The sequence below is a fragment of the Loxodonta africana genome, chromosome 6 (genome assembly GCF_030014295.1).
Source record: "Loxodonta africana isolate mLoxAfr1 chromosome 6, mLoxAfr1.hap2, whole genome shotgun sequence".
Lineage (NCBI taxonomy): Eukaryota > Metazoa > Chordata > Mammalia > Proboscidea > Elephantidae > Loxodonta > Loxodonta africana.
The window spans coordinates 118,028,598-118,040,291 of NC_087347.1; the positions used below are offsets into that span (position 1 = coordinate 118,028,598).

At 42.0% G+C, this 11,694-nt stretch overlaps 1 protein-coding gene and 1 pseudogene across 1 annotated transcript in view; both read left to right on the top strand.

Moving 5' to 3' along the window:
- Positions 1-7,066: 7,066 nt before the first annotated feature.
- The window catches only part of ACTR3 (actin related protein 3), an 83,402-nt gene continuing 78,774 nt past the window's right edge, over positions 7,067-11,694 (top strand). Inside the window, exon 1 of the mRNA XM_064287277.1 lies at positions 7,067-7,257. Within this exon, the coding sequence (XP_064143347.1) occupies positions 7,214-7,257 (44 nt within the window). The 5' untranslated portion in view covers positions 7,067-7,213. The remainder of the gene's footprint in view (positions 7,258-11,694) is intronic.
- The window catches only part of LOC111749484 (suppressor of SWI4 1 homolog), a 28,387-nt pseudogene continuing 24,051 nt past the window's right edge, over positions 7,359-11,694 (top strand).

An 11,694-nucleotide genomic window follows, 5' to 3' on the forward strand; every position in this document is an offset into this window, starting at 1 on the left:
AAGGTCCTTGAGCGGGGCAAATGGTAAAGCTCTTGACTACTACCTGAAAGGTTGGCGGTGTGAACCTACCCAGAGGTTCCTCATAGACAGGTCAGGCGATCTGCTTCTGAGAGATCACAGCCTCGAAAACCCTATGTAGTAGTTCTACTCTGCACACTTGAGGTTGCCACAAGTCGGGATCAACTCAATGGCAACTAACAACAATGCCTATATGGTAACAGCATTATTGGTGCTGCATGGGCTTTCCAGTTTAACATGGTCCTCTCCATTCCCTATTATTTACACCTTCACTAATCCACCTTTCTACATTACCTATCAACTGTAAGCATTTGAGCTTATATCATTCTGCTACTAGCAACTTGCTTTTTCACTTAACATATTATCAGTCAGAATTAAGTTCTGTTGCATATAACTGAAAACTCAAATTTAAAAAAAAATTACAGTGGCTTAAATGCTAAGGGTTATTTTCTCTCACATAAGACAAGTCTGGAGATGGATATCCAGAATAGACATGGCATTTCAAAGTCATGAGGAAGCTAGGCTCTATTTTCCTGTTCCACTTTCCTTAGGACATGGCTTCTACTCTCAAGATCAGCTATTCATCCCTAATAGCTGAGGAGCTCCAGTTACCTTATCTGTATTTCAGGCAGGAAGAAAGATGAAGGGCAAAAAACCAAAATGGTGCTCCTCCTAGTTGAGTCAGCCTTCTTTAAAAATATTTTCCGGAAGTTCTGCCCAACTAGTTCTACTAATACCTCATTGTCCATAACTTAATCACACAGCCACACCTACCTGCAAAGAAGACTGAGGAATGCAGTGCTTTGGCTGAGCACATTATCACCTGAATACAATCCAAGTACTCTTACTGAGGAAGCATAAATATCAATCTCTGCTACCTATGCCTCCAAGTTAATACAAGCATACGGAAGAGACTGCTAGTTGCCCCTCAAAACCCAGGCTTCCCTTCTTCTAAGAGAACCCCTGATATTTACCTAGCAACATAGGCATTCAGAATAAAGATCATATTTCTAAAATCTTCTCACTTTTAAATAATCCTTCATGATCATAATCTTCTCTCTTTGACAGCAGTGCTTTTACTTCTTTAGGATTCATTGCAGTGGGATTACCTGAGTCTAATGTATGTGAATTTTAAGTTTTAATAGATATTGCGGGATGAATTTCTGGGCAGTTGTGGCAATTCACATTCTCAGGAGCAGTGTTCAGCATGTCCAATTCCCCACATGCTTATAAGCACTGGATATTTTTTGTTTTTAAATGTTGTGACTCTGATTGGTAGAAAAATGGTATCTCATTGTCCGATTTGCATTTCTCTGACTACCAGCAATGAAGAGCCTCTTTTCATCTCCTCTTTGGAGAGTTTGGTACTATCCTTTGTAAACGTTTCTATCGGATTCTTTGCCTTTTACTCACCACTTTGTAGGTTATTTTTTTTAACTATTAGAGATGTTAACCTTTGTTATGTATGAACAAATATTTTCTTCTAATCTTTAATTTGCTTAACATATCTTTAGTTAATGAAAATTTAATTGTTTATGTAATCAAATCTTCCCATTGATGCCTTATGGTTTCTTGTTTTACTTAAGAAAGTATCCCCTACCTTGATGTTATACAAAAGTTTTCCTCTATTTATAGTTTGTATTTTTATTATTCTATTTATTCAACAGGAAACCCTGGTGGCATAGAGATTAAGTGCTATGGCTGCTAACCAAAAGACTGGCAGTTCAAATCCGCCAGGCGTTCCTTGGAAACTCTATGGGGCAGTTCTACTGTGTCCTATAGGGTCGCCATGATTTGGAATTGACTTGACGGCAATGGGGTTTTTTTTGGTTATTCATTCAACAAGTATTTATTGAGCATTTAATATATTCCAGGCCCTCTTCAGCCCCAGTGGGGCTGTTTTCTAGTTGGGAGGGATAGATGATAAGCAAATGAACCAATAAATCAGCAAAACATTTTCCCCGTAGAATTAAAACATGGAAACATAGTAGAAAGTGATGACAGAGGCAGGCTACCTCAGAAAAGCCTTCTTTGAGGAGGTAAAATTTAAACTGTTTCTAGAATAATTAACTACTAGAGGAAGTCCAGGGAGAGGATGCAGGTGGGAATGGCCTTGGTATGCAAGAACAGGAAGACCAATGTGGCTAAAGCATTAGAAGAGGCAAGATGGGGAGAAGGCAGGCACCAGAGAGCAGTATGGATTCTATCCTAGAGATCTGTAACCCATCTCGAATTTGTTTTTATATGTAATGTGATGTGTGTGTGGACACGGAGTCTAACTTTTATTTTCTTTCAAATTGATAATCATATTTTAAATAAATTACCTATTCTTTGCAGGCAGTGAGAGCACTAGGGTGACTGCCCACAGAATTGTACCTCATTTCAAACACTATAGATATTATCACTATGTGAAATAGACTTTCAATTGAAATTATACTTTCAATGGCTGTAGTATTTCAATATTTTTATTCCAGGGATGTGGCCACTGAATAAAATATTTCTAGAATTCCTTTTTAGACCCATGGTCGAGGCAGTTTGAAAGTCACATATGAAAACCAGTCACACAGAGCTTTTGATCAAAAAACATAGTCTTCTGGTTCAGCCATTTTATGCACTGGACATGGCTCTGATGGAACGAATTTTGGCCAATTTCAAAAATCAAATCTACCCACAAAAGCCATAGCTTGCCCGCAATGAAGATATTTGAAGGAATGTGCTGAAGGCCCTGAAGGTGAGTCCAAAGGAGACATTATAAAAATATTCTGAGCAACGGTAGCCCTGTAAAAGTGCGCACACGCCAAGATAACTCCTGTGATGAGGAGGACACATTTTTGGATGTTTAAGTCTGTGTTTATGTAATGAGTAAAAGAGTCATTATTTTGTAATTAAACCATATACCTCTTGACCTGCATACAATAAGACCCTTCTGTAGTTTACTATAGCTATATCTGTATTTTATTTTATTCCAGCTTTGCAATAGCCCAATAGCTTAGGCATTCATGTCAATTTTCTAGATAAAGAAACAGATTAAGGGAAAGAGCACTTATATTCAATTCAAGTCTCCTGATTCCAGGTTCAATGTTCTCTCTACATACTAAGAAAGTTAGTAGTCTAAGGTCACACAGCTTTTGGGGGAGAAACCAAGATTCACAACTGCCCCACTCTGACCCTGGTGCTGGACTGCTAGACTGCATGAACCTCTTGACCATTTATCTACCTGTCCTTAACCAGTACTCTCTGTGGGTTTCATCAGTCTGCAAATAGTTGTCCCTGTAATAAGTACCTAAATTGATTTTTTAAAAAAAATGATAATTTTCATTCTAAGATAATGGAGATTGAGCGATATGTGAATTTCTTGGACACTTCTTAAAATCCAGAGACCTTTGCTAAATTGGCCTTAAAGCAGAGGAAGAATGTAGCAAATCTCACGGTAGCCAGTAACCACTGTATCAGCCAAAATGAAGCAATGCTTGTGGCAATACAACTAAAGAGCTCTAAAAAGGGGTTAAAACTGGGTTTTGGTCTGGCCTCTTCCTTAGTAGTTTCTCTAAGGTCTTGAGAAGATTACTTAAACTCTCTGTGCTTCCAAATCGCATAAACCTAAAACATCAAACCTGCTGCTATAGTTGATTCCGACTCATAGCGACCCTACAAGACAGAGTAGAACTGCCCCCCAGGGTTTCCAAGGCTGTAATCTTTACAGAAGCAGACTGCCACATCTTGTTCCCACGGAACCTTTCAGTTAGCAGGTGAGTGCTTAACCACTGTGCCACCAGGGAAGGGTTCTTAAATTTGATGCAAGTAATGGAACTGCCACTACCAACTTAATTAAGCAAAAGAGGATCTATTAGGATATTGCAAGACTCACAGATGCTTGAGACTTTGGGGGGTGGGGGCAAAAACAAGCACCTACCTACCTGGTTGACCTGGCCTAAAATGAAATTAGGGTGCTATTATGGAGGAAATGGATGCTGGGCAGTCAAACTCTACCTGTTCATTACAGATTTCCTTTTCATATCCAAAAAGATAATCTCTAAGAGGCCTTCTAGCTCTGACACTCTCTCTATCTGTGACTGGCAGGGATGAATATGTAAATGGGGTGGTCAGAAACACTTCGGCTGGATGTGTACTTGAAGGCTGCACAGCTGAGGAAGGCTGGGCCACTGTAGCAGCATAAAACCAAAAAAAAAAACTAACTTGGTAGGCAGCAAGCAGGAAGCAGAAGAGGTCTTCTGCAAGTGAAGTGTTTGGGTACACAGATTATGAGGAACAAGCTCAAAAGACACTTCCAACAAGAGTTTGAACTTTCCAAACGCTTCCAAGAGTCACTGCCTTTACAAAAAAGGGAAAGTCTTGACCGCGTGAAAGAGATTGTGCTAGGTTTCCTCATGCCTATGTCATGAGATACAGAGCCTAGCACCGATGTGAGCTTCGTATTTGAATGCAACACACAACCAAACAATATATAGCTTCTCAAATCAAAGGCTGTTACCTGGCAGACTACAGGTCAAATACAGCCTGCAGAGGAAACTTGGTTACCATCAAATACAGATGCTATACTTCTCCTGAAAATAGGCAGGCTGTGGCAACACCTGGCCTGCATTAGCCAACAGCAACAGTTGTATACTGCCTTCTGGCACAGTGTGCGCTCTCCACTTTGCCATACCCTCCTCCTGGCCCCCTTCACTCATACCATTACCTGCCTGGACCCTTGGTGTAACTACTTCCATGACAACTCAAGTCCTGAGTATGGGCAGCCATCTTGATGGCCTACCAGTGTGGGCTGTGCTGAGTGACCTGCTCAAGTTCCTAACCTTTCCCCTTAGGACCCCTTGGATATGATCGTTTCAATCCTCTTAACTATGTGTAACTGCTGGAAACAAGTTTCCATTTATTTATTCTGCCCCTACCAAGCTACATCCCTCTCTTCTATCAGAGCCAATCTTCAGGCATAGGGTCTCCCAAATGACCTAACTACCCGATAGTGGAGCTAGTAATGAAGAATTCCCACCTAGCATCTACTTCTAAAATGTAGAGAAAAACAACAACAAAACTATGCATCTGAAAGAAGAACCACTTCTGTTTGACTTCCTGGAAGATAACCTCTGAAAAAACCCCCTTTCCCTCCTTTGGATTAGTTATTTGCTTACTTTATGGTGAGAAGCTGTGGATATGTTGGACACTAGTCAAGGAGGACCATGCTTCTGAGTCTTCTCTCACCTATCTGGTCCCACCTGGATACTAGCCTCCATCCCTGAACTGCAGCGCACAATGCGTGACACAATACCATTCACTTCACTCCTGATCCTAATGGATCCATTCTCTACAAAGCAGTCACATTTCCTTGCTTAAATTTCTTTAATGGCTTCAAGTTGCTTTTAGGATAAACTTTAAAAGACTTAGTCTACAAGGCCTTGCATTAGCTGGTTCTTTCTCATCTCCCCTGGCTCACTTAGACCACTCAGGTCTTCTTTCTATTTGTGGATGAAGCCAAGCTCTTCCCTGCCTCAGCCCTAGAGCTTGCTATTCCCTCTTCCTGGAGGGCTTGGCTTCTTCCCTACCTTTTCCTTTAACTCCTACTATCCTTTTTTATCCTTTAGGGGTCAGCTTTTAAGTGTTACTTCCATAGAGAAGCCTTCCCTATCTACCACTCCTCACCCCCATTTCCCATAGCCTCCTGCTCTATTGTTTTTAACACTGCTTGTCAGTTTCCCAACTAAATTGCAAACCTCACGAAAGCAGTGACCTTATCTATTTTGCACCCTACTGACTATCGAGGGCCAGCACAATGCCTGCCATAGAGTAGGTTGGCAATACTTACCTGTCAAATGAATGAATGAAAAATCCATATTCCATCAACTTTCTTAGGAAAAGCAGTTTTATTTCAGCTTCATTTTATAAGCAAACCTAGGACGGTTTTTCAGAAAGACAAACCTGGTGGGGAGAAAGCTATTAACTTTCTAGGTTCCCAAAGTGGGGTGCCAGACCATCAGATGTGAAGCTGCAAGAAATGCAAATTTTCAGGTCCCACTCCCGGTCAGCTGATGGGAAAACTGGGGCATGGCCCAGCAATTTGTCTTAACAAGCCCTCCAGTGGATTCTGACACATACTTAAATTTGAGAACCACTGCTCTAGGCTTTCCAGTTTTTCACCTCCTTAAAAATTTCTATTTGTTAATCCTTGATATTATCCCGTCAGTAGAATCTTATTACTTCAGAAGAAAATCTTCGTCTTCGTCCAAAAGCTTTTAATAAAGACTTATTTGTGTATATTACATAGAATATGTTCCTGGGAGGCTTGCCCTCCTTGAGGACATAGGCCTGCCCTCTGGAGAGCCTGCAATCCTATGTCCTGTAACAATGCACAAGCGTAACTGAATAAAACCTTGGAACAAAGACGTAAGAGAGAGGGTGCAAGCCTTTGTTCACCCGTTTCCCAATTGCTCACCCTCCGATATCGCTCTTTTCCACCCAGAAAAGCAGCTTCTCCAGTTATAAGAATGGCTGTGTGCCGCTGACAACGTTTTCGATTAGGCTGTTCCCCCCCCCCGCCCCACCCCCGGCCACTGGAGAATATTCATGGTTGCGCGGTGAGCTTCCATCCCTTCTCAACCTAGCAGAAAGTAACTGAAACTAAACCCTAAAGGAGGGACCGGAAAGCCCCTCGCCGCTTCAGAAGGAGCGCTGGAGGCTCGGGCTCACTTCTCCGTCTCTACGCTGGCGGAAAACCCGAAGTGCATCTCATGAACGCCTGGACGGGAGCCGCCGCCGGTAGCCGCAGCCTTACTGCGCATGCTCCCTCGCCCCGCCCGCTCGGAGCAGGAAGGGGGAGTGCTCGCGGCCGGGGCCTGGCCAGGCCGGGGCGTCGGCACCGGCGGCCATCTTGGCTTCCCGGGGAAAGCAGCGTGAGGGGAAGAAGTTGTAGGGTGGGGGCAGAGTGAGGAGGAGGGGAGAGGGAGAGGGAGGAGGCCGCGGCGGGGCAGGGCGGGGACTGCCTGCCTTGGTTGCGGAAGTGGTAGCCGCTGACCCAGCCTGCTGCTTTCTTGCTACTGCTTCGGCTTCCCGGCTCCCCCCCCAGACGCAGAGGGCGGCCCGGCTGTGGATGGTCAGATAGCTCTCATCTCCCGCCGCCAATCCCCGGCCTCAACCAGCACGGAGCAGACGGCGGCAGCGGCAGCAGCAGGCGTGGAGGAAGATGGCGGGACGGCTGCCGGCCTGTGTGGTGGACTGTGGCACGGGGTAAGGGGGCTGGCCGGGGAGGGAGCGGATGGGCTTCCCAAGCGGGGGTGGGGAAACTGAGGCGGAGGAGGAAAAATGGCGGGGTGGGAGCAGGCCTGGGGATGAATGGTGCGGCGAGGTGCCGCCGCCGGCTGTGTCAGTCCCTGTCTCACCGGCTTGTGAGGGGTGGGGCCTGGAGCCGGGGGCCTCCCTCGCCCCCCTTGCTTCAGCCCCTTGGGACCGAGGCGGTGGTGCGGGGCGGAGAAAGACCCTGGGAACGCTTCCCCCGCGCGACCCCTCCAGGCCCTTCCCCCTCCGCGGTGGGCAGCGCCGCCCAAGATGTGGGGGACCTCGGGGCTGCTGCCGCGGTGGGGCTGGCGGCCGAGCCCGGCCCACCCAGCTTGGCTTCCCCTCTGCGCCCCTCCTGCTCCTGGGCATGGGGACAGAGGGGACCGGCTTGGCAGAGGAGGGAGAAAAGAGAAGCGCTCCTCGTAGGTTTTGCAAGATTGCTGTGACAACACTCTGCCCAGGGTATGGGTGGGGAAAGGGAAGACTCTTAAAATGGGAAGCCAGAACGGGGCTTTCATTTGACCACCCACCTCCTCTTCCTCTTCGACTCCCGCTCATTTCCATCTCCCATTGCGTCTTTACCCGTGAACCAAGTCACATTTTAATTTGAGAGAGAAAAATGTCATGTGTTACTTCTCCTGCCTCAAAAAAGTACCCCCAGTGAGCAAGCGCGCTGCAACTTCCTTAGTTTTGTCAAAGCCTCTTCCTGCTTTCAGTCTTTTATACCCTTATAAGGTAGTTTTTCGTTTCCAACCTGAGCACATCTTATTAGAACTCACAAAATGAAGCAGGTTTTAAATAGACCAAATTACCGGTGCTAAACGACAATTTATGTAAAGTTAAAAAAATGCTCTTGTGTGCCACGGGGAGGGAGAAAGGCGAGTACCCAGGAAAAAAAATAAGTTGTATACATTCATTCTGATGGGTTATCTTGAAGCGGGAAGGAAAACAGGTATTAAAGGGATGTGCTTAATTTACAAGGACTTGATTATGATAGATTTATAGTGTAGTTTTACCAAAATATAAAATGGTATTAAAGTCGACGTTCCTTTTGAAATATTAGTGGGCATTTTACTTACAGCACATTCTGTATACGTCCATAGAAAAAAGACTATTTTAATGTAGAATGATTGTTTTATTTTGAAACAGTGGAAGTGTTTTCTCTTACCCTTCAACTGTGCTAATAAATTATTACATCTCTTTAATCTTGAAAATACTCCAGCGCTTTTTCTTGGGGGGGGGGGCGGGAGGGAGTGGTGATGAGGGGAGGATTGCCCGCCTTTCGTTATTCAGAATATTATTATTACTTAAAAGGATTGGTATGCCCCTCACTGTTTGCTTAATGTAAATTTTTTTCTTGTCTTCATGGTCATAACTTTATACTAGTGTGGCAGCTTCTAAAATTCCAGCAGGGCATAGGGAAAGAACTGACTTCTTCATCGTTTCCCTTGGAAAACAGCAGCCTAGTGTAGCCTTAGAGCTTGTATGTATTTTTAATGGACAGTTTGTTATAGTTCCCTCTTAATCCAGTCTCATATCTCTGAACCAATGTTTTTTCCCTTCCCTCTTTTGTGATTAGTAAGTGAGTAGTTTTATGTTTAGGGTCAGTTTTAAAATTAGATTTGACCTAAGTAGGTTTCTTCTCCAGCATGCTTTGTTAACATGAAAAATAGTGCTACATAATTAATATTTAATGCTTTAGAAGTTACTGGGTTATCAATAAAAATAGTATACATAATTGCCCAACAATAAATAACATGCTGATATCTTAGTAGTGTGTTACTTTCTCTTTTCAGTTTTCCCCTTTGAAAGTACAGTTTTGGTAATTTTTGAATTAGTATAATAGGTATCTCATTGAAGTTAACTGTCCTTAAATGACCTCATTTCTGAAAGGGCAACCTTGAGCGTAAAACATGTTCCCTGACCAGGAGGAGTGAGTGAAGGGATTTCGTCTATACCTAGGATATTTGTTTTAGTATTTTTTGGTCAGTGCTCTTGGTCTGATCTAACAATGAGTGGTTGTTAACTGGACCCTCACTATGAGTTGATTGGAACTGATTAGGAGTCCTTTCGCCCTTTCACTATGTTTTACCGTGTGCTGCAATCTGAAATTCTGCCTTTGGAGATTTCTTTCTTTTGGTCTTCAAAAGACTTTTTGGTCTTTTTAGTTGCCTGTGCAGTGTAACTCTTATAAAGTTACAGCCTCAGTTTTATTAACACATAGAGGTTAGCTAGCTGACATTGGGCCAATGGCAGGCATGTCTAAGGCCATAATGGGGAGTTTTATGTTCCAGAATACTGTGGTCCCCAAATAGAAATTGTGCATCAAGTAATTTGTGTGTTCCTTTGTGCTTCAGAGAATACAGTCATCTCTTAGTTCCCTAGTTACAATTACACACTTAATGTAAGTGAAAAATTACAACCTGAATCAAGTTGCTCATTCCTTTTCATTATATAAGTTAGATAAAAGGTGGTTGAAAAAATTGGTCATTTTTGAAACTTGGTGGTAGTAGATAAGAAAATCTGTAAAATGTAGGAACCATGAAGCCGAATCCCAAAACTCAAAATAAAGGATCCTCCAACAAAACTCAAAATAAGGAGAAGAATCATCTACACCAAGGTCATAAAAGAAAATATTTAAAAGCATTCAGAAAGAAATACTTCTTTCATGTTCATACCACACTTCCACACTTTTTTGGTCTCTATTGTAAAAGAAATGAATAAAATTTGAACACAGAGATTCCCATCGATAGATCTGATTGCTTAAAAACTGAATTACAGAACTTAAACCTGCTACCAGAGATGAGTAAAGTATCCGATTTTTTAAAACATTGTTATACTTCTAAAGGTAAGATTGTCCTAAATTGTGTTTTTCGTGTTTTTACTCATTTGTCCAACGTTCAAACCAAATGAGGAAATGTGTTTAGTACTTTTATTATGTTGTAGCCTGGTTATAGAGCTTTGCATTGTAAAATCTTCTTTTCCTTTTATGTCTTCTTTTTGCCCCTGATAAGTACTGTATTAGTAAATTATTTCTGTTGATTATGATATCAGAGGTTAATACAGCCTTATAGAACTCTTGGATATATGCAGATTTAGGATGAATTAAGGATTTCCTAATTGACTTAATCTTAGCAGTCATAAAGGGTAAGCATAAACGTCTTGTTGGAATTAGTGAGTCAGCTTACTGTATTCATCCTGTGGCCGCATTCTGGCTTTTAGGGATGGGATGATCTTGGTCCAAGAACTGGGTGGGTGGGGGAAGGCCTAACTGATGTTTCTTAGATAGGTATTCTGTATCTAGTGTTTAATGGTAGTGCTGTTTTTCTAGCCACCCCGGAGGGCAAAAACATTCACAGTATCTTGTTATAAAAAAGCATTCATTAAAGTTCTTATTCCTTGATGGGTTTTGTGTGCAGTTTGAAATAAGTGTTAACAAACATGCTCCTGTTGAGAAGTCATTAGACTTACCTAAAATATCTTTCTCTTCCTTTCCTGCCTGCCAATTTTGTGTTGAAATATTGACTTTGGATTGTGTGTCTATTGTATCTAATGCACTTTTCAGCCTTATTGTAAAACACAGTTCTGACTCTTTAGTTTTGAGGACAAAATGGAAAGATCCACTAGTGGAGAGGACCTGCTGGCTAGGCTTTTTATTTACCTGGTTTTATATTGCTGCAGCTTGTTATAATTTCATTTACAAGTGAGAAAACAGGATTAGAGAATTTAAGTTACTTTTACAATGTCATGTAGTTAGCATGTGTGTGAGTTGCTATTTGGACTTAAAAGTTTTCCTGTAGTTCAGCTCTCTGTTCGTTCTTTTACAGTTTGGGGCCTCCCAAGCCCTTTTCAGAACTATGCACATTGCTTTATTTTTATTAGAGTAAAGCTTACTCCTCTTATTCCTGTTTAATCTTTTTAAAAATAATCCTAGATTTAAGAGCTTGATTTAATTCATTAGGAAATCCTTTCTCTTTGAATCCTTCTAACTTAGTTTAGATTTTTTTTTCTGGATATATGAATTCCTAGACTATTTCCTTGTCGAGTTGCTTAAATTTAATCTCTAGAAAAAAATTACTCTGGATTTTGTTTATCAGTAAATAATAATAGCTGGCATTTATCAAGGATTACTGTGTGTCAGACTTTTTGCTAAATGTTTTATATTACTTCATTTACTTTTTACATCAACCTGAGAAGTATTATCTCTGTTTTACAGACAGGAAAATTCAGGTTTCAAGAGTTTAAGCTACTTGCCCCAAGTATCATACTAATAATTGTGGAAGAGCCACTAAACTACATAATCTTACGTAGTGGATGAACCATTGACAATTTTGAATTGTTTAGATATTCTTGAGGAAATTTACTCATGATGTTTTAAACACAGAAAAC